Genomic DNA, 24,192 nt, shown 5'->3' with positions numbered 1-24,192 from the left:
ACTTCTGCTACACCAGTTACAACATCATCTCAGCAACCACTCAAAAAGAAAAAGAGACTTCAAAAGGGTCCCAAAAAGAAAGTTGTAAGTCAATCCTAAGTTTTTAATTAAGTTTGTTAACTGATTTAGACATATGACATTGGCTTATAAATATTGATTGGTATATGTACTATGGCTTATCAATGCCACCTTTTTGTGTACTATGACTATGGCTTACAAATGCCACCTTTTGTGTACTATGACTATGGCTTATAAATGTCAGCTTTTGTGTACTATGAATGTCACCCTTTGTGTAGTAATACCATTTTTATGTACTCTGCCTCATTTCAATTCAACTTACTTTTGCACAATTCGTTTCAATTTAACTTAAGGGAAACAAAACAAATTAACTGATACATAACAATGAAAAGGGTTGAAATTATACATAACAGAAAACTGATACACCTCAAATTAACTAATATTTCTCATAACACAGAAAACTGATACATCTCATAGAAAAAATTGTTACCAAAACAACATTACACAATAAGCTCATACAACTAACCAACCTAAGAGAAAATTAGTACCAACACAACATTACACACTAAGCTCATACAACTAACCAACCTAAAAGAAAATTGTTACAAAAACAACATTGCACACTAAGCTCGTTATTCCAAGAATTACAGTCACTTTCAACCATCCCTTAGTGTTGTTGATCTCTTTCTTCAATTTCTGAATTTTCTTCTTTTGCCTATGGATCTTCAAATCCCTTTCATCAATAATGTCGTCCTCGAACCATTTGAAGAAATTACAGCCCTTATTCACATGGTTTCGAAAATTTTGGCACCCCCGAAACCTTTTCCCAAAATTCACACTGTTCATGTCACCCACAGTACGCGGAACAAATTTATCTTGGCAAAAACATTCCTTCCTCTTGTTTCTGCGAATGACAGACGTTCCAATAGAATCACAACTTGACATTGGAGACAAGAAGGAAAGAAGAAGATGAATACACCAAGGATTGAAGAGAAGAAGAAGAATACGCTAAAAGAAGAAGATGAATTTGACCAAGGCTTGAATAGAAATCTAGAACATTAAAACCCTAAAAAAAAAAAAAAAATACGCTAAAAGAAGAACATGAGTATGTAGTTTGTTGACTCGTGGAACAGGTGGCGTACCACTGTGGCAATAAGAAACGGCGTAGATCTGGACTAACGGAATGGGATCTAATGTATTAACGGATGAAATACTAAGGGACTAAAGCGTTACTTTCTTTACTTGTGTGGGACTATATTGAAACGTAAAATTATCTTATGGGACTGGGGGACTAATTATGCCTAAATAAAATATATTCTAATAAAGAATAAGCATGTTAGAATCAATTACATTACACTAAGATTTATATTGTGTATCCCCTTTTAGTGAAAAAAATAAAAGAGTCGAAAATTTCTCTGCATCATGAAACTAAATTAGTTGGCTAAACAATAAATAAAAAAATTGAAAAAAAATATTTAAGCTTTAAAAATAAAAAGTTGTTTCAACTTATGTGCGTTTGATTGCAAAAAAATTAGGAATCGAACAAAATAAATTCTTGAGTGAAGACCCATTTTGGTCCCTCACAAAAATTACACAACCCATATTAGTCCTTCACAGTAAAATGGGCCCGATTTAATCATTTATAAAATTTAACCGAATCATATTAGTCTTTCTGTTAATATTTTTTTGCAATCGGTTTTTTTAAACCGTGAATGGATTATATTTTTTTGAAATCAGTTTTTTTTTAACTGTGAATGGACTGCCACATCAGTTGGATTTTATTTATTTTTCATTTTTTAAATACTAAATTGATTTTATTTTTTAATTTCATTTTTAAACAAATATGAATTAATAATATAAAAATGGCAAAATTGTTTCTTATATGAAGTTGAACTCAGACCATTTAAACCACATCTTACATCTTTACCACTAGGCCAATGTACATTCATGATAAGTAATTCCCATGATTTCTAGTAATCTTAAACAATTCTAAATTTAAAACAAAAGATACAAAATTTGTACCAATAGCAAAAAGACTAATATGATCCGTTTAAATTTTATAAGGGATTAAGTTGAGTCAATTTTTTTGTGAGGGACTAATTTGACTCATGTAATATTTGTGAGGGACTAAAATAGATCTTCACTCTAAATTCTTTTGTACATTGTTTGATGCAGAAATTAATAATGAGATTGGACAAAATAAATATTGCTCTTTATTTAATACTATAGATCTTCACTCTAAATTCTTTTCTCGTTATTTGTGAGGGACTAAAATAGATCTTCACTCTAAATTCTTTTCTCGTTATTTAATTTTATAAATATTTTTATTCATAAATATTGCTCTTTCCGTCTAATATATGTGATTTTTTTTTAATGAGAGCTAAAATAAATATTACTTTTAATTTTCAATGATATTCTAATTTTTATCTTTAAATTCAAACCTCTAATTAATACTCTCAATTTATTATTTTCTCACTTAAGATAATTATAATACATCAATAGTAAACAAAGATAGTTTGGTAAAATATTATGACATTTACCAAACTATCGGTGTGAAATGATCAACTATGACAATTATTTTGAGACCGAAAGACTAATATTTTAAATATCAATATATAGTAAAATTTATATTATTTTTTTAGGTGCCTATATACATATCAATTAAAACAGAGAAAAAAGTTTGTCCAATGCATCAACCATTAAATACAGTATAACACAAAAAAATTATTTTCTAATTTTATGTAGTGTCTAGTATTGTTCTATCCAATATTTTCTTATTTTGCAAATAAAACGCACGGTCTTTAACAAAAAAATCGAAAACATTTTTTTGTCTTTTTAATGTTAAAATTTCAAATAAATAAAGAGTGTCACGTATTCAAATTGGCACACAATATAGTGTATGTTTGGTTTCACTTTTTAGAAGACTCAAAATCAATTCAAGAGATGTAGAATTGATTCCGGGTGATTTTGAGGTGTTTGGTTTTTCAAAAGTATAATTGATTCTGCCTCCAAAATAAAGCTAGAGTTTGTAGTAAGAGTTTGTAGTTTCTGCCTCCAGAATTAATTTTGTGTAATATTTACACTGAAATTTATTGTTCGCACGGTCTTTAGCAAAAAAATCGAAACATTTTTTTGTCTTTTTAATACTAAAATTTCAAATAAATAAAGAGTGTCACATATTCAAATTAGCACACAATATAGTGTATGTTTGGTTTCACTTTTTAGAAGACTCAAAATCAATTCAAGAGATGTAGAAATGATTCCGGGTGATTTTGAGGTGTTTGGTTTTTCAAAAGTAGAATTGATTCTGCCTCCAAAATAAAGCTAGAGTTTGTAGTAAGAGTTTGTAGTTTCTGCCTCCAAAATTAATTTTGTGTAATATTTACACTGAAATTTATTGTTCAACTCACTTTTACTCAATTATGTTAAAATCAATTATGTTAAACATAATTTTGTCAAAATAAATTTTATCAAATTCAATTTTAATAAAATCAATTATATTCACTGTCAATCCAAACACGCAAATAATCTCGAATTCGCACACTATAATCTGATATCTCTATCAATTAAATTAAGTTAACGACAATCAAGAACCGAATTTAGTTCATCAATAAAATAAATCTAACTTTGAATTTTAAAAAAATTAAGCCAAAACACGATAAACATGATGTTCAAATAGAACCAAAAGGTTATCATGACTACTTAGGAAAATGTTGGTAGCCAGCTTAAACATGATATTCTAATATAACTTCCAACCAAAACTCGTTCATTCCCCCTCCTCAAATCTCGTAGAGTTTGACCATTTTAAAACTTAAATGATAATACTTCTTATTTTTACTGTCTTTTTAGCGAATAAAATTTATTTTTAAATGATTGTCATTCTCTTTTTATTATATTAATAATTACTATTTTTTTATTATATTCTTTAATTATTATTATGTATATTAATTCCAACATATTAATAAAGTTAATTTAATAGAGAGAACAATGGCTACAAGGTTACAAAAAATTTGTGAAGGAACAATGACTATCTTTTCAGGTGGATGAATGAAGAGGTAATATGCTGAGAGAGAAACTTAAGTTGATAAATGACAATTTGAAAGTATGGCATCAAAATCAAACTCAAAATATAGAAGGCAAAATCAAAATAGTAGAAGACCGTATTTCTTTCTTGGATGTTAAAAGAGGTGAGCAAGATTTACAAGAGGAATAGTTGGGAGAGATGCATTTTTTTATCGGCAAAAATACTTTATCCAAATTATATTCAAGTATCCCGTGGCAAAAATCTAGATTACTTTGGCTAAAGGAGGGAGATGCAAATTCAAAATTCTTTCACGATATTATGTCTTCGAGGAGAAGAACGAATACAATCATCTCAATTTCAGTTCATGGTGATTAGGTGGAGGGCGTCAATGTTGTGAGGAATGAAGGTTTTGATCATTTTCATAAACATTTTTCAGTCGATAGCGGTTGAACAACCAGATATAGAAGATCTTTCTTTTAAATCAATCTCTAGGGAGAAGGGTCGGTTTTGACTCTACATTTTTCAAAGATTGAGATTAAGCATGCGGTTTGAGATGGTGATAGTTTTAGAGTGCAGGTCCTGATGGAATTAATCTTTGTTTTATAAAAGAATTTTGGGAAGTTTTAAAAGAAGAGTTCTTGCACTTTTTTGCTAATTTCCACTATAATGGCAACTTGACCAATGGCATAAATAATCTATTTATTGCTTTGATTCATAAAGTTAAGAGCCATCAACGTTTGACGAATTTTCAACCTATTTCTTTGGTTAATTGTCTGTATAAAATTCTATCTAAGGTACTTGATAATAGGTTGAGACACGTGATTGGCAGTGTTATTTATGTGTCCCAATCAATTTTTTAAAGGTCGACAGATTTTGGATGACATTCTTATAGCTAATGAAATGGTGGACGATGAGCGTAGCTTGAAAAAAGTATTATAGTTATTTAAGGTTGATTTTGAAAAGGCACGTGACTCGGTAGATTAGCGGTATTTGGTCGAAGTTATGGGTAAAATGAATTTTTTGAATTTGTGGCGGAAATGGATTTTAGAATGTATTTCTATGGCAACTGCTTCTCTTTTTGTAAACGGTATCCCTACTGATGAGTTTAAGTTGGAAAGAGGTCTTCGTCAAGGTGGTCTACTTTCCTGTTTTCTCTTCCAGATAGCAGATGAAGGGTTACATGTTTTGTTGAATGTTATAGTGGAAAACGGTATGTATACATGTTATGGGGTGGGGGCACAAAGTGTTGCTAGTGTTTCTGATTTACAATTTTAGATGATGATTCTCTATTGGTGAGAGTTAAAAGTTGGGCTAATGTCCGAGTTTAAAGGCGATGTTCATTCTTTTTTAAGCTATACCAGGATTTAAAGTTAACTTTCGTAACAACATGTTGTTTGGGTCAACGTACCTGAATTTTGCTTGCATGAGGCAGCGCTGGTTGTGAACTCTAAGCATGGTCGCCTAACTTTTTTGTATTTGGGTCTGCCTATTGGTGGCGATTCTAGGAAGCTTAATTTTTGATATCTTCTGATTGATCGCATCAAAAGAAGGTTGTCGGGGTGGAAGAGTCGCTTTCTCTCTATGGGGGTCCTCTTATTCTTATTAAGTTTGTCGTGTCTTCCATTTCAATTTACTTTCTTTTCTTCTTCAAGGCACCATCGGGTATCATATCTTCTCTTGAATATGTTTTTAATGCTTTTTTCGGAGAGGGAGGAGTGAGGAATTGAGAAAATTTTCCTAGATTAAATGGGGTTCTATTTGTTTGAAAAAAGAAAATGGAGGTTTAGGGGTTAGGAGTTTGAACGAGTTTAACTTAGCCTTAATTGGTAAATATTGTTGGAGGATTCTTAATGAGTCGGAAAATCTTTGGTATATGGTTTTGTTTGCTCGATATGGCGAGGAAGGGGGCGATTATGCTTGGGGGGAAGTGGTAGATCTGTTTGATGGATGAGTTTGAAGAACATAAGGGAGGTTGTTGGTCTGGTCGATGGAGGGTGGTTGCTTGATAACATTGATTGAAAGATAGGAGATGGATATTCTACTATGTTTTTGGAAAGACCCTTGGCTTAATGGTATTTCTTTGAATGTTAGATTTAGTAGGTTGTTTGACTTAGTGGGGAATAAGATGGCGTTTATAGCAGAAATGAACGAGTTGGGGTGGGGGAGAATGGCGAAGCGTGGAAGTGGCGTAGGAGGTTACTTGCGTGGAAGAGGAGTTAGTGGGTGAGTGTATTGAACGGCTATTTTGCAGGTGGATATAGAAGACCGATGGGTATGGAATTTACATTCCTCTTCTAGCTATATGGTCATGAGTGCTTATAAAAAATTTATCTAAAGTTGTCAACAACAACAATCACGCTAACTCCCCAAATTTTGGGGTTGAAAACTGTGTCGCTTAAGGTTTCTATTTTTGTCCGACGGTTGTTACTAAATTGTATACCGACGAAGGACAATTTGGCTAGGCAGCAAATTTTTGCTATGAACAATCAAAGATATGTGGCGAATTATGGTGGGGATGAATACAGATATCACTTGTTCGTAAATTGTGATTATTCTAGTAGATTGTGGTATTATTTATAATTGGTTAGGGTTCTCAACGGCATCTCAAGAAAAGTTATTAGATCATCTCTTACAGTTTGGTTGATTAAGTAGTTTTTCGAAAAATATTTGGTTGACTCTTCACAATATTTGGCTCTCTGTGATATGGGTTATTTGAAAAAATGACAAATACATATTTTTCATAATAAAGCGGGAGTAGTTGCAGGTGTTATCTGAAAGGATAAAACTTCAGTTGTTTTTGATGGTTAGAGTCGAAACATATTACTTTCGATTATGATTATCAATTCTCAAGGTTAAATCCGTTAAATTGCTTATCAAATGTTATGTAGATCACTTTTTGCTTATCAAATGTAATGTGTGGGAAAAAAACTTAAACAACGTAATTTTGAAAAGGAAGGAGAAGGACACAAAGACACGCGTATATATGAGTGTGACTATTGGAATTAGAAAACACGGTAAAATGTGTAAACAGCACACACAATAGTTTTGGAAAAAATTTGAAGTAGGTATTGAATTGTCTCAATTAACTATTTTCAATAATTAAAATTGAATTATGTTATGGGACACCAGATTAAATTCCAAAATATTTATCAGGACCACAATGGATTTATTCCATAAATTAAATTCACATAAAATTTGATGTAAGGTCTAAATTTTTCTAATTCTATGGATTAAGCCATAAATTAAGAGTTATGCTATATTTACACCACCAATTTGACACCGTATCCTTTACACCATAGGATTTACACTTCATTGCAAGTGGGGTCCAACTTAAAATACATACATATATTATAAAAAATTTAAAAAGTAGATGGAATGGTACAAATCTACGGTGTATATGTAATATTTTGGTGTATGTTTATCATTTCTCATAAATTAAATTCACATAAAATTTGATGTAAGGTCTAAAATTTTCTAATTCAATTTTGTCAGTGACGGTTTTGGAGGATTGTATCTATATTTTAAAATGTGAAATATTTTTATAAAATTTAAAAAATAATATGATTTTATATAATAAAGTACTATATTGTTTTTTAAACTTTATAAACATATCAAACACATTTCAAGATATACATTATATACATGCAACCCTCCAAACCTTCCCTTCCAAAATCCTCCAAAAACTAATTCCCAAACAATCCTAAAAGTTGAATTATTTTTCTAAGAAACCGGACTGAATTCCAAAATATTTATTAGGACCACAATGAGTTTCACTCTTATTTTTATAACCTCCAAATTCACCTATAGCTGATAGACAAAGCTCATAAGTCATAACTTTTAAAAAAATGAGACTGAATTGAATATTTGCATGTATAATCATAATTTTAAATATATGACAAGACAAAAGAAAGACCAAGAAATTTGAGCAATTTATGCTGAAATATCCGCCACTATTACAAAGGGGACCAAAACCCTGAAACTCTTATATCATAAGTAAACTATAGTAACTGATAATAAAAAATCATGTAATCAACCCATTTCACACATCACATAAAATTTAACATGTGTTTGGTAAACTCTTCCTAACATTGTACAAATGTACAATTTGTACAACCCTATAACTCAATATTACAGCTCCTACCTACTAGTTAAAGCTCTACCCACTTTACATAAGTTAAAAGTAAAATACATATAAAAAACTGGCTCAAGAATCCCAAAAGACATTAGTGTCACTGCTATACAATGAAAGATCTTGTATTTCCTGGTTAGCCACATGACAATCAATAAGACGAGCTTGAATTATTTTGCAGAGGAATAGACCAGAAGGAAGCATCCACCATTCACTTTCATCCCTGTATTGGTCATTACCACATAGTACAAAGTATTAGAAAAAGTTGCCAAATAGTCACAGCAAATAGGTACTATCAATTTTCATTATCTGATAAAAAACAATTATTTGCTACTTACATACTAAAACTCCAGGACTGAATGTTGGAATGCTTGTCATGTGAATGAACTATATAATGAATAAAACCACAAATGAAGGCAACTACCTGTTACAAGAGACCCATTTCACAGTAAGGTTAAAACAGATGGCTGAGATAGTGAACGAGCTTATTTGATATCACTTGAAATAGAAAATAGAAATATAATGAAAACTATGTACTACATACTCTCATGATCTATGAAACATTGATACTTCACATTAAAGATGTGTGTGGTGTGTGGTGTCCGACACCAACACAACAGTGACACATGGTTATATTCAACTATTATTTTTAAAATCAAATTATTACCAGTATTGACAGTGTTGTGCCGTGTATGGTGGCCATGTTAGTGTTTCATAGCTCATGCTAAACTTTCTTGACTCAGACATGTGAAGTAGTTAGGTAGAAAGGCTAGTTAGAAGCAAGTTCATGTTTAGATCAACTTACAACATTGACAAGGGAGGTCAGATTCCACACAGCATATAGCCGAGCAAGGCCAGCTGATCTCCTAGGTCCTGGACTAAACAATGCACTGATTCCAGATGGAAATGGAAATAACACACCAAGAGGGAGGACAAATAAAACTAAGAAGAAATTCACCAGCGACAGCGAGTACATCTGAAGTAACGTAAGCAACACTAAGATGAAATCTCCAAGAAGTAATATAGACATAAACAGACCAACTAGATCCTGCAATGAGACAAAAGAGGGTTGGAAAAAATCGAGCATGGAGACACGCCGGGTCTTATAAAGACTGAATATAGTGCAGTTAACAAGGGAAACATCTTAATACCTGATGGCCAACAGGTTTTGTATTATACATAATTAAAGCAAATGGATAATATATATTTTTCCTCTCTTTAAGCGTTCTTAGGATCTTGCCATTCAATATTCCACCAGACATTCTTCTAGGCATCACCAGGTGCTCATTGCTTATCAAGCGATGCACTGAATTTTCAGAACTTCTAAGAAAACTGCACACAACAAAGTATAAAAGGTTATTAAACTTAAATTTGTAAAATATTTAACATAACAAACTGTTAGAAATAAAATATATGAAAATATCATATAACAGTAGTTTCTTATGGTAGACTATCTCTTTAAGATTAGTTTTCATATCTGTTTCCCGAATTCTTAATTTATTAGCATTCAAGTCTTGTATTAGTATAAATAATGAGTAGTGCTTAGTCTTTTGTATCATGGTATGATCAATCGTACTATACCATAATTTTATCCCAAAAAGTCTTTATTCGTTTTCTTTTCCTTATTTTATCTATATCAAAAACCCAATAACTTCGACACATATGATAAGTTAGCATTACCCCGACTGCTTTTCGGTTACTCTTGAATCATCATAACCTTCTCTAGAGTGTGACATGTTTTCATTCTCGGTAGCATGTACAACAAGCCCAAATTGGCAATATCCAGAAGCTGTAGGCTGACACGATGCAAGATCAACACGTACCCCATAAGTAGCCAATTTAGGATTTGCATATACATCAAGCCAGCTAATAACAGGTCCGAAAGTTATTTTGAGATGTCCGCGGCGAACTAAGCGTAGTTGAGCATTAAGACCAGCCACTAATCGATACCATATAGTTGATGGAACGGACTAAGAAGCGGACATAAATAACCAGTGAGCAAAATAAACATCCAGGAGTATTTATCAACTTTCAACATAAAAGCTAAATTTTGAGAAAAAGCAAACCTGACTCATGATACTGGTAAGAATATTATCACTATGAAGAGAGAAAGGACTTATGTAACTTCCATCCCCCCCAAAAATTATAGACATGGGAAATCTTTGATGAAGACGAGGAGGCAGATCAGATCTTTTCTCATCTCCACCAAGAAAGAAGTCCATATATGCCAGCATCAGATCAGACGTTGCAGCTACCTGAGACATGATAGATTCATAAAGTAACTATGCTGGAGAATACCTTCAAACTATTCAAACAAATCATACTCACTAAATGTGGCAGGGATAAAGAATATAGAGAAAAAGACAAAAAACCTAAATGTTCCAACAGTGAGGAAGATAACGAGCTATTGAGGAAGTATTTACAGAAAATTTAAAATTATATAAACATACTAAACTCATATAAGCTAAATTCACTCAAGGGAAGTAGTGAGTGGTTTGAGGCATAAATATAGTAAAGCAGGATCCTCCATTAGGGTAAGGGAACAAATCCGTAAAAGTAAATCTGAAGTACCTTCAACCCTTCATAGAGTGCTCGTGAACGGCAAGAGCGCAAGCAGGCATGATCATACTCTGATCGAACAAATTCTCGAAGTTTCTGGAGTTTCTTTCTCCGACGGCTCTGCAGCCATGACCAAGCAAGGGGGTATGCAAAGACACAAAGGATACTATATATAGACCCTTCCCACCATTGATAAGTAGCTAAGCTATTAATCTCATCCACAAATCTATTGAAGGCATCTTCGTATCTGCAACACGAGGTAATATATATAATAGTTAAAAGATCAATTTTAATGCATAATATAAACTAAAACATGCTGCACATTACACAACTAAATACTGTATTTGAGGACACTGAACGAGGATCCACTATCTTTTAGGGAGACATACACAATATCTTTTACTTGCTCTGGAGGACAATGAGGAAGATGCCAAGGTTCGCTGAATGTATTTGGGCCTTGGAAATATAATCTATGCACATGACTTGGAGATTCCTCACTTCTATTTGTTTCAATAATCTGAAATATCACAGGTATACAGAGTCACAATCAACAGTAGTGTTGAACCAAGTAAGGCCTTAAGGTAGCAAGTATCAAAGAAATTCACATGGAAGAAGTTGGTTATGGACCTCATTCAGTGATTCCAGAAAGGGGAAAGAGTGGTTCAGCCGAGTGTCATTTCGAGCAGGCGCAAGGGCTGGTAAATCATCCACAGCTACATATTTCATCCGTGCAACACTGAGAACTATAGCTAGCACAATAAGGAGGCCTAAAAGAATAAGGCCAAAAATCCATGGCCCGCCAAAAGTGTATACCAACTCTTCAAAAGCTGTATAACAGTTGGGCATGTGATATCTATCAGATGTACACTTGTACGGACAAGGCGTCTCTGCCACACCACCTTTTGAAAAGGAAATAGGAAATCAAATATAAATCAGGAAATAAATTTTATCATGCCAAAATAACTGAGACTATTCAGCCTCAAGAAACCTTTTATGTAAATGCGTATACAAAAATAAATGTCTTTATTCTTCATTTTAGGTGGGAGTAAAGTAAATTTCTGTAGTAAAATTACCTCGAACAGAAATATATAAAGCACGATGTGGAAGCTCATGAGGCGGGCAACTATGACAGAGGGCTCTATCAGACCCACTGACATTTTTGTATGTGCCAACCGGACATTCCTGAAACACGTAATTAAAATGCAAGCAAGTCTAAGAAACTGAAAACTGCCTTCAAAACTTCATCTCAACTATAAATACAAGTAATCTCATTGTCTCACAATATTGGTAAAAAAAATGACCAACAGCAATAGACCACAAAGAATTGAAATTTGTGATGTCATGTCATCCACCTAGTTTTCTAAAACCAATTCCAGCTTCACAAATAATTTTAGAGAATTGTAAAGGATTATGATTCATGTACCTCACAGAAGATACCATAAAGCCCTTTGGGACATGCTTTTCCACTGATAGATCCATTTTTTCCAGGACGACCCTGACCACCACCAAAACCGCCTCTGAAATAAGAAATAAAATCTCAACCAAATTGGTCTGGATAGATGAAAATTTATGCACACATGTACATTCACACACATTTACATAAGCGAAAAGCAACCCAAAAAGAGTTGAAAAGAATGGACAGAACCTTCTGAATGAGATATGTTATAAACTGCCAAGTTCTTGAAAAAATTACTCACATTGATTTTTTTTTAAATATGTGATCGGCTAGATGATACAAATAAAACAAAAGTATAGCTTTTTATTTACAAAACTAAAATCACAAACCCTTCAACTAAATTTAAGCAAAATTGCAAATAACTGTATAATTATGTGATTATAAAATTTCCATTACAACCCCCTGACCAATGAAAAAACCTTCAAATAAGTTTAGTTGTTGTACAACCAATCTTCTAATGGCAAACAAGTTCAAGGGCTGTACTTTATTTCCAGGATTAACCTTACTGTATACATTCAAGTATACATCATTTTATCAAAGAGACATTAATTGGTCTACTTTTAGTGAGACCTCTTGACTTAAACCAAGAAGTCATAAGCCAAACCAAATCATATCCAGTACCTATACAATGTGATTCCAAATATTAATTTAATTGTCATGAATTAGCTTCTAACTCAGAATCGAATAAATCATGAACTAGGTCAATCAAACAAGTCTTCACTAACAGATGCATAAAACAAATGCAGTAGAATATAGCATAAATTTTTGTATACTAACCCAGTAATAATGCTTCCCTCAACGCTCGCTAAAGTGATGTATTCATCTCCAACTGGAATATTAGACCAATGAAAGTGAACCCTTCCACCACCTCCACCCCCGCCCCCACTAGGACTTCCTTGTCCTCCAACTGTTGATATCGTGGAAGAGTCACCAAGAGCTAATGTCTGAACAAACAAAAGAACAGTTCCCCCGGAGCCTCCACCAGGGCCAATGCTTGAAGCCCTGCCATCCTGCTTTCTTATGTCTTCTCCAAAGGATTCTCCATCAGATCTAAGTGATCCATTCAAAGTCAAATGTGACAATGAGTGCTCCAACGAACCCATCACTGTCAATGTCAAGATAATAATTATATAAAATCACTTTTTTGCCTATGAAGGTTAAGAAACAACAATATGCTCTGCCACAACCAAACTTTAATTAAGATCTTACCAATAATGCCGCCACCTGCAGTTGCACCAGCTACACTATCATTTCCACTGCCACTACCAAGTTCACATGGTAAATCAGCATCTCCATATATGGTACCTCCTTCAATGAAATTGCCATTGTAATATCCATCTCCACCATATCCTCCATGCCCACCTCCACCACCAATACCATTTTCGAAATATCTTCCTTTGCCCAACCCTCCAATACAACCTGCAAACGCTCCAGATACTTTTAATATAACATCATTAAAATATTGAAATTGCACAACCCCTCGAGCAATGCATGAAATTCTCTATGGGGGTTGTATTTAGAGGGAAATGACAATATACCTAGCCCAGAAGCACTGATTATTCCAGAATATTCGACCTCTACACTTCGAACCCAGTGAAAGTGCAGAACAGAGCCAGTTATGGTGCCTTCAACACTAACATCTTCAACTCGGCATATCTGCAGCAGCAACACAGGACAATTACTATCAGTGATTAGAAAGATATCTGACGGCTTCAAAGATTAAATACTAAGGAAGCTAGCGAAAAACCTGAAGAGTGAAAGCCAATGAAGAATTCACATTACAATCTTCAGGAGGATGAAGCAATTCAACAGGGCAATTTTCATGTTCACAGTAGAGTTGCGGTGTAGTTGTCCTGCCATTTTACACAAAATGAAAACAAGGTATTAAGAAAAAAGAACTGCGTGCTACAATTTTCTGTCTTATTAAGCTTTAGCATAAACTTACATATTATCATCACCGGAAGCCTCCAAAGGACCTCTTAAAACAGATCCAGGTCCAACCTTTACATTTCAAAGATGACAATTATTTAGTTAGTACAAACATAATAATACAGTTAGAAATCTTAAAGGTCAAGAAATCAATTTTAATATCCCAAGCTGCATATAAGTTATCTATGATGATTCTTTGTGTGAGCATACATGGCACCCTTCCATATATTAATAAGTTCATTGTAATAGATAGTTTTAAAAACATAAACAAACTATTATAAAAGAGACATGTTTTCCTACAGTCACATCAGTGGTTACGCATAAAATATACGCCATGCACTACAGCCAAAAGGGTCACAAGCTAAATCCTCTAAACCAACAGTTCACAAAACACCCTTCAACTCCAAGTAAGGCTAGTCATAGAGGAAACATAAAACCAAATGAAACATACTTCGACACAAGCACCTGACACGACATGGACACATTGACCCTGCGAATGTAAAAAACATAGGACACTGACACCCCTGCATATAAGATAATATTTGACCTTCATGGATAACATATCTTTAACCTTTTTAAATGTGTTCAAGTTTGTCCAAAGAATGTATACGGTGCGTCGAAGCAAAGTAAACACATTTTTTCGGGGACACTTGTTTTAATTGTCTAACACTTGTCGTATGAGTGTCATAAGTGATGGACACTGATTCAAAGAATGTCGAAGCAAAGAAAAAAAAAACTTTTTTTGAGACATAACTTTTGCCAAGAATATTAACTTATTATCTCTTAATGTGGCACTAACCAATTCAACACTAACTCAACTTTAACCTGTAGATTTTGGCAGCACCTAAGTAGCCCTGATTTGGTCTTTATCTGTTTTATTGTTGATACACATACATACAAAACATTCCACAATAAAACTTCAACACCCCCACTGGCAGAGCTTGTATGATGTACTTTAGGGGTCCACATTTATAATCTGTATTAACCAATATTTAATGCAAATAACAAACTTCGCAATCATGGCATAGCGGTATAATCACTTATTTTTATCGCATGCGCAGTTCTAACCTTCTCATCACATTTTTAAAAACAACACATTAATAATACACTAACTGGAAACAAAAAAATAGCAAATTTGCAACCCCTTTTATATCACAATTGCTTATAGACCACTGAACCGTCTACTCACAAAACAGACTTGCCACTAAGCTACTAGATACAAATACAATTGATATTTGTGGGGAAACTATGTAATATATAGATAGAATATTTTTCCTAAAGAAGTCCTGCCACTGAACACGCCAAATTTGCAACCCCTTTTATATCACAATTGCTTAAACATTTCTAATGCTTATTTTTGTAATATACTCTTAATTCCAATTTTGAAAAAAAAAATATCACAACTTAAATCTTCAATCTACCTAGTTTGTCACTTGCTAACATTATCAAACCCTTAACAATGTTTAGAGGCTCACAGGTCTTCACCTGCCAACCTAAATTTACAATACCAATCACCAAATACCCCAACAAATAGAACTTCTAATATTACCAAAGCCTTTCTACAAGAACATCCATCAAAGTGACCCTTGTGACCTGCTAATATTTCATATCAGGTGTGCATAAATATTATGTTGATGTGGAGAAAGTGAACAATCTTTAAAATAGTCAATTATATATTATATATTATAAAGAAACCGCGAGAGAATTTCAGTTTCTGGCTTACACTGATGCTATAAAATAGTGACAAAACCAGATGTTGTGCTTCAATCAAATTTCCAGGTCCAGACAAGTTCAAAAAACCTTGGCCGTGAACTCCCAAGTTTGCATTAGAATGAATAATAGATGAATCCTGGTCACCACCACATGGTTAAATGTGTTACAGTGTAAGCAATAAAATTTAGGTTCTGTTTTAAATATGGGAAGAAGCAGTGGATAGCATAACTACCTTCAGAACTACTAAGTTGCTGGCTTCAAGTAAGGATGTTGTAACAATTGAATCATCATTAGCATCAATAAGTATCTTGGAATTCAACATCAGGTGAATCTTTACAGACATACGAAGAGCTCCAAATATCTAATTGAAAAACAAGGAACAGTTAAAGAACTTGAAGGGAAGATTTTTTTTCTTCAAATAACCAACTGATATTAATATTAAACCATGAAATAATATTAAAATTTTTTTTTTTGAAATCTTGGTATCCGGCCTTGCGACCGACTAATCCAAGAGAACCAATCCCACCGTCCACTAGCAGGGGCCCTATTTAAGGCCAGAGCAAAGCTCTATATGGACTGGCCCAACACAAGGATTGTTAGCACCTAGTAGGATTCGAACTAAGGACCTTGAGAGGAGCACACTCTCAAGACCCAAGCCTCCACCACTAGACCAACCCATGAAATAATATTAAAGCCTCTCAAAATTACGCAATATGAGGAATTTTAAATTGTCTCAGCTTATAGGAAATGGTTTCTAACAAAAAAAAAATGGGGGGAGGGGAAGGTCATTAATTTGTATCTAGCTTGGCAAAAAAGGAAGCAAGCAGAATAATCCAAGTAAAGAAGTACTATCATTCCATGAAAAGTAAGCCTTATAGTTCTGCTTACTTTGATCACAGAGTCACTCATCAGAAGCTCTTCTGCCATCAACTCAAACTCTGATGAACCGTAGTGAGCAAGCCCAAAGCCTAAAGCAGCTCCAGAGGTCAAACGAATTAGTCCACCAACCTACAAGTTAATGAAATATAAAATTTCTGAAATACTTCAAACTCAAAAACTAAGAAATATTAAAAGCCATAATTTATAACGCTCCAAATCGAAGTAACCTAAACTTACTCTAAAAGTCCTAATAATAAATAAATAAATCAAAATTGATTCGTCTATACCATTGCATACCATTCATGATAATTATTTCCTCCAAATAAAAAAGCGATATGTAATCCTCCAAATTCAGTAGTTTAAAGCTCTTAGAATTCCAATAGTTAATTGTGGATCTTCTCAATGATATAGGGCAGCCAGACTAGCTGATTTTTTTTCTTGATGCATTTAAATATAGAATGAAAGATAGCTTATATATAACACATTATACGGTAACTCGGTAGCTAAGTTGACCTTATATATCCACTTGCACCTAGGTTCGATTCCACTTCTGTACAGTTTCTTTTTGGCATATCTATTTATATGATATTTTTTTGCTCTACAACTATTGTTTAAAAAAGCTACGGGGTTCAAAAAAATATCCAAGTTTAGCCGCTGCCAATAATAACTAATTGTATGCAGCTGAATGGTTTATTAATATTTCACTTTTGTTGTATATGGGTTAACTAATATTACACTTTTCCCTTCTTTTTCCAACAGCCAATGCACTATCCCATTTCAACAAGCACAATAAGCTCAATTTTTTAATCACCTGAACACGGCTCCAGTATAAAGGAAACAATGCCTTGGCCTGATTCTGGATATAAATATTTGTCCAAAGAGGCGCCTTAGGAAACTCTAATATAAGTGTATCAGTTTGTGTGGACAGATTATGATTGCAAATGGTAAGACTGCGAGGAACAGCATCATAATATGTCCCTGCAGCACCTGCGTTGCCAGCACATCCAAGACTCACTCCTCCTGCAAGCAACAGAAAAAGCTTTTATATAGCATGTATGTAGTTATTTTTGGTAATAATCAGTCCCCTATTAGAAGGAGAAAATAATCAAAAATTAAATTTGAAGTGAAATAGAAGTCAGGAACGTTGAATGTTTAAAACAATAATAATGACCATATCACACCATGACTGAAAAATTTTGTATTGTCGTGTCTGCTGAAGACGTGGATCGAAATTCTTCCTCCCCCGCCGCCAGCAAACCCACTACCTCCAATAGCACTAATTATGCCACCTCCGGTCCTGCAGTTAGCAGAGGACATGATTAGTTGTGTCCTGCCCTATTTAATTAGCTCAAGCAATCTGAAATTACATAGAAAGAGGGAATAATAGAAGCTCAATACTACTTAAACTATTTGTAAATTGGAGACTAGTCGATCATATGCAATGGTACAAGTGCAAGCACTCTAGGTGCGGATCATAGTTAGGATGGGCTGGAGTCATGGCACCCCCAAAATTCTTCTTCTTGGATATATAATGTAATATAAGTTTTACATTATATATTATATGCATACATTTAATATTACACTTCCGTGTGTATTTGCAAAACTGTTGCGGTAGTTCAGTGGCATAGTAAATTAGTTTATATCCTCAGAGTAATGAGATCGATTCCTTCTGCATCCATTTTGGGTATGATTTTGCATAGAAATCTAAGTGATAAGAGTCAAACTCCGTACATCAAGTTAAAAATAATTATTAATGAGGGAGTTAATGCTGACGGGATAATACTTTTTTGAACTTAGTGTATCATTTTACCCCCATCTACCCCTAGCACTGTGATTGAGGGCTCTCTTCAACCCTTCCTAGAAGGTGGGGGAGTATAGACTTATGATGCTGGACTAGATGTGGTTAAGAAATTGGATTAATTAACAGAAAGAAAAAAAAAAAACTAACTTCCCAAACCACTTTGCCACAAAAACTTTCATGCAATTTTTGGGAAATCATTTAATATGGTCAGTGTTGTCAATTGCAATTCGCGGGAAATTGTTCAAATTCTGCTATGTCGCGCTATGGGGTTTTATACTAATCTTTTGAACTAAACAGCATATTGCAGAGCAATGACGATTTATTCAAATTCCCCGCAACTGATTGTCGCTCTGGAAACATTCATTAAAGGTTCCACACCACAAAGAATAAAGAAAAACAACAGCAAAATCGGCATACAGCTCCAAGCACACAACACAGTCAATCTATGCAAACTACATAATCACCAATCACTTTCTACAAATCATAAATAAAATTAACCCCAGATAATCTACAATCATAGAATATACTATATCATAAAACTGAATTTACAAATGCCATAATAAAATTGAAAGTTAAAGGAAGAGATTTACATTCTACGAGCTTTAATAAAAATGCTGCCACCAGAACCACCTCCACCTTTCATCCCACCATCAGCTCCATTCGCCAAAAGATCCGCAGAAACTTCAATAGAATCCATCACTTCCAACCATATTCTCCCACCTCCTTCCCCACCATAGCTCTCATTTTTCACCGTAGTCCCTCCCTTACTCCCATAACTCCAAGGCTTATCAAGCGATGACCAAGAATAAGCATCCCCACCCCAAACATCGTCCGGAAGCTTGGTATTATCCGACACACAAGTAGCACCTCTCCCACCATGTCCTCCACCAGCACCCTGAGTTCCCGTCGGAGTCCCACTCGTCTGCGCCGGCGCCAAACCAGCCAAACCACTAACATTAATCAACGACCCCTCAAACAAACTCACATTTCGCGACGCAATGGAAACAGTTCCAGCAACTATAACCGAACCATTCTGCAAACTAAAATTCTCACTCATATTAACCTTAATCACGCAACCTAAAACAAAGCAAGTCAAATTCACACCGGGAAGTATATTCAAACTCCCGTTCCCTTCTATATACACATCACCGGAAAAACTTAAACTAGAATTAACATCGCACGAAGTGTTGAGCGAGCCAGTTCCGTTGAGACGCTCGCACGAAAGCGAAGGAGGATGCGGCTCCGGCGGCGGCGGTGGCGGTGACGGCGGTGTGTAATCGCTGTAAAAGGAATTGAAATCGGAATCGGTGATTGAAAAATCGTGGTGTGAATTTGAAGTAAGAGAAAAAAGAAGAAACGAAAAAGTATAGTATAGAGTGAGAGAAAGGGTTTTGTGATTGTGAAGAGTGAGAGCCATTAAAAAAGAGGCAAAACTCAACACAATCACTAGATAAGGGTTTTGGAGATGAAAATCGGTTATGGATTTTAGAGAGAGAAAATCGGTTATGGATTATAGAGAGAGAAAATCAAAATCGGTTATGGAACGCGGAAGAAGATGAAGTGTTTGTAGTATTGTTACAGTGAAGAATAAGGGAAGAAAAGAAAGAGATAAAAATGGAAATAAACGCAGAGAGAGGGTGGCTGCGTGCTGGGGAAGCAGGCACGCACGAACGGCACGTGCACATCCATTCTTCATTGTTGGGTTTGTTGAACTTTTTTAGAAATGTATTTTTAATTTTTGTGAAATTTTATAATGTTTTTTAATTTCTAAAAAATTATTTTTGAGTTTTGGAGTATGATATTGACATTTGACCATTAATCTAGACTTATGAACTTTAATTGATTGATTTTATGAAAATTAAAATAAATTGAAAGTTTGTTAGAATGTTAATATTAACAAACTTTATGGATACACACTAAGGTAAGGTATGATGTAAGTCTTTGCAAAAATAAGTTCAATTTTTTTGGTTAAATTCTCTTTATTTAAGTTTTTATAGTTATAATGTTTAAAAATTATATTATAGTATTCTTTCAGATTTTTAATTTTTTAAATATATATTAAAATATAAACATAGATTTTTGAAATTCTTCAAACTCGGCCCTTCCCCCAAAAAAACAAATATTAAAGGTGAGAATTTTTTTATAAAGATTAAAAATGAAATTTTGTAAAATTAATAATATGTTTATTTCTATATTGAGTTTCAACTTATTTATTGGTTTTTTGTCTTGTGTCATACTAATTTTATGTGTTTTTTACAGCAAAAGAGGGCATAATTTTGGGCTCGTTTGTTTTGGCTTTTTTTTAAAATGATTTTTATAGTGTTACCAAATTTTGCAAATGAATAGTTATTCTTAAAATGTGATTTTAGGTATTTCATCTATTTATGGAGAAAAAATTTGGATATCAAAATTTTAAAAAATCACTTAATTTTGAAGCTATTTCAAATAGATTTTCATAAAAATCATTTTTGAAATACAACTTTTTGAAAAAATTATGATTTTGAATAAGTTTTGATCTTCAATTATGTATGTTTATGTTATAGGATGTTGGTCGTACCTGATCAGAAGAATCGTCAAGGCGTAATGTCTGGCTTGAAGAGCAAGATGGGGGGGGTACCTGCAAGGTTCTCCGATGCTTAAGTCAGTAGCTATCAGAGAATGAGGTTTAGAGTTGAGAATAGAATACCTGACCCTCTAGTGAAAGAGGGTATTTATAGCCCCCAGCGCTGGGCCAAGGTTCCCTAATTGGGCCAAATCCAACTGGAGGCCCACGTGCTAGGGAACTGCCAGAACGTCCCATGCTAGGGCTGAGTCAGCAGGAGACTCACGTTCTGGATGCACATAGCGTAGGGTTCGGAGATGGTTGATCGAATCCTTCGCTTGGACGTGACGCGTGATCTTCGTGCGTGGATAACTCCTTGACGGTTATCTAGTAAGTGGACCCAAAAGTTTGGGCCTGCTCGGCCAGGGTCTTCGCGACGGGCAGCCCCTATCTGTTCAGTAATTTGGCCCAAGGGTAGTGGGCCTGCTCGGCTGGTAATCAAGGGATGGGCCTGCTCGGCCCAGACCAGAACAGGAGCCCCCCAAGTCATTAGCATAATAAGGGTGATGACTTTAACGAGGAGGTTTAGTCGAGCAGGGGCAACGGTTCCAAATCATGGGCTCCTCGAGGGCTTAGGTCGGCTGCCAATTGTCTTTGGTTTTTAACCTTATTGGTTGTCATTCATTAGCGTGATTGACAGGTGTCAGCTGTACAGGCTGTAATCATCATTGCGCCGTTTCTAGGGATGAAAGTAGATGGCGTCTCTTGGGGTTCTCAAGATCTTTGGGACGCGTGGCAACTTTTCGTGGAGGGAGCCGTCTTTGGGGTGTAGGCAATGATGGCGTCTCCTAGGCTGCCTAGGCCATTATGACACCCTTTGGCCTTCTTTCCCTATATAAGGAGTGAGGAGGTCACTCATTTAGCACTTAACATTTCCCAAGCCTTCAAGATCCGCTCACTGCTCTTCTCCTCGTTTCGTTCATATCTTCTTCGCTTTCTCCAAGTAAGTTCTTCGTCTCCTTCATGTTTTTATTTATGTTTTATGCTTTAGTTTTGAATGAGGCGAGCATGATTGATGAGCTTGACGAGGAAGGATTATTAATTAGCCGAGTAGGCCTAGAAGATACACCGTTTTTCTCGTGCGTTTGCCGAGTGAATTTTGAGTGAACGGGGCTAGAACGTTTGAATGAGACGTCCAGCTTTTAGGATTACTAGAGAGTAGCATGAGGGCCACGAGCAGTGGAGGTTGCACGTCTCGGTGAGGGCATGAGTTTGCCGACCTCCGCTGCGTGCGGTGTATACATTCAAAGGACACTTTAGCTCGTCGGCCATTTGACGATGGGGGAGTGTTCCTCGTCCCTTTTCCTCGCCCTTTCACTTGACTCGCGGTGGAAGGGTGGATTTGACCAGTCGAATTTACGGTTTCCTCTGCTTTTCAGGTAAATGGCCGACGAGAACAAGGATGATGTCGTCTTTGACATTTCAGATGGGGAGGAAGCTGTTGGCGCGCAAGACGACGTTCCCGTCGTAGAGACCTCCCCTAGGGCACTTGAAGAATGGGTGGCCGTTGAGCCGATGATGATTGCATCGCGCTTCACGAGTCATCCCAAAGAAGCCTTTAACGTCATCGAGGACCTTGACCAAGACGAGGAGCCTTCTTGGGGTGCCTTTGTGCCCAAATCTCACCAGAGGATCTGCTCGCGATTTCCCGGCCCCCGTTTCGCAATGTATGAGTTCGTCTTTAAGGAGGTTGGTCTCCGTCTCCCCTTCACTCATTTGCAACGGAGCGTCTTCAGTTGGTTGCGGCTCTGCCCGTCTCAGCTTCATCCCAACGCTTTAGCGTTCTTAAGGGCCTTTGAGATCGTGTGCGGGTACTTGGAGGTCGAAGCGACTCTGCCCCTTTTCTTCAGAATTTTTCATTTGCAGAGGTTGCGTGATCGGGACGGCAAGTGGAGTTGGGTGTCGTTTAAGCAGTCGAAGAAGTTGTTCGCTATTTATCAGGACTCTGTCAAGCACTTTAAGAACCGGTATTTTATAATTAAGCCGCTCACTCCTGATGCCGAGAGTCATTTGTTCGAGGAGCGCGAGTATGTTGAGGATGGGGTGAGGAGAGTGGGCCCAGCTGCTCGGTTCCCGTTAGAGTGGCAACCTGACCATTTCGAGCGCGGGACTGACTATTACATCTTCCGGGACGAGGATCTCAACGAGCGCGATACAGGGGGGTATCAGCGGCTCGCTTCTTTTGTGGACGGGTTTAGACCGGCAATATGTACATATCCCAACGGGGATCCCCTATTCGAGGAGGATGGAGGCCCTATGCTGGAGCCTCGGCACATCAACACCAAAGCTGTCCTCGAGTGCGGAAGTTACGGGGACGCTATGATTTTGTTAGGTGAGATAACTATTATTTGTTCAAACAACACCTTTTTGGTTCTAACTCTTTATTTTGCAGGAAAAATGGCCGACTTGCACGACAAAGTTACGAAGATGCGGGCCAAGAATAAGGGGGCCGCCAAACTGTCTGGAAAACGATCGCGGGTCGAGGAGGTTAAGGCGGCTGCAGCGAGTGTCCCTAACAGTGGCTCTCCTTCGTCAGTCGGGACGAGCTCGCGTGGTTCTCCGGCCGGAAAGAAACAAAAGAATGACGGGACCGGGGAGCTTCGTCCTCTTATCATCGACAACCCCTCCGAGGAGGACATTGTGTTGCCTTCTTGTACTCTGCATAGGGGGATCTTCTCAAAGAAAAATGTTCTCCTCGAGCGCGAGGAGGTGAGGCACATCGTCAAGCGGGACAGGGTGGCTCGAGACAAGGATTTGTCCGAGGATCTCGAAGGGATGATGAGGGTGGCCGCCTTGGCCTTGGCTCTTAACGCTCAGAATGTCTGTCCTCAGAAGGACTACGATGCTCTTCAGATCAAGTACGATGGGCTGGAGCACGAGTTCGAACAGTACAAGGATAAGTATGAGGTCCAGAGCGGCATAGTGGAGGATCTCGTTAAAGAGCGTAACAAGGTCGCGGACTTGGAAGCCGAGGGAAAAAGGCTTCGCGAGAGAGTTGCTGAGTTGGAGAGGGCTCATCTCCCTGCTGCCGAGGAAGATGAGGACGAGAAAGCCTTGGTGACGCGTTCTCAGCTTCTGGGCA

General features: G+C 36.1%; 1 protein-coding gene across 1 annotated transcript; it reads right to left on the bottom strand.

The window, feature by feature from the left end:
• Nucleotides 1-8,046: 8,046 nt before the first annotated feature.
• LOC131603798 (uncharacterized) lies at nucleotides 8,047-20,206 on the bottom strand. Its single transcript, XM_058876232.1, has 22 exons — nucleotides 19,099-20,206; nucleotides 17,889-18,004; nucleotides 17,519-17,727; nucleotides 16,717-16,836; nucleotides 16,061-16,189; nucleotides 15,839-15,964; nucleotides 14,132-14,187; nucleotides 13,934-14,039; nucleotides 13,725-13,842; nucleotides 13,396-13,605; nucleotides 12,964-13,291; nucleotides 12,154-12,247; nucleotides 11,804-11,912; nucleotides 11,358-11,629; nucleotides 11,120-11,247; nucleotides 10,743-10,977; nucleotides 10,238-10,426; nucleotides 9,852-10,141; nucleotides 9,323-9,503; nucleotides 8,977-9,219; nucleotides 8,510-8,595; nucleotides 8,047-8,394 (listed from the first exon to the last, which is right to left on the bottom strand). The coding sequence occupies exons 1-22, from the start codon at nucleotides 19,923-19,925 to the stop codon at nucleotides 8,247-8,249; spliced, it is 4,320 nt and encodes a 1,439-aa protein (XP_058732215.1). The 5' UTR covers nucleotides 19,926-20,206; the 3' UTR covers nucleotides 8,047-8,246.
• Between the last annotated feature and the right edge of the window lie 3,986 nt (nucleotides 20,207-24,192).

This window comes from Vicia villosa, linkage group LG5, assembly GCF_029867415.1.
Source record: "Vicia villosa cultivar HV-30 ecotype Madison, WI linkage group LG5, Vvil1.0, whole genome shotgun sequence".
NCBI lineage: Eukaryota > Viridiplantae > Streptophyta > Magnoliopsida > Fabales > Fabaceae > Vicia > Vicia villosa.
The sequence above is the reverse complement of the archived record's forward strand: the minus strand, read 5'-3'. Positions and strand labels throughout refer to the sequence as shown.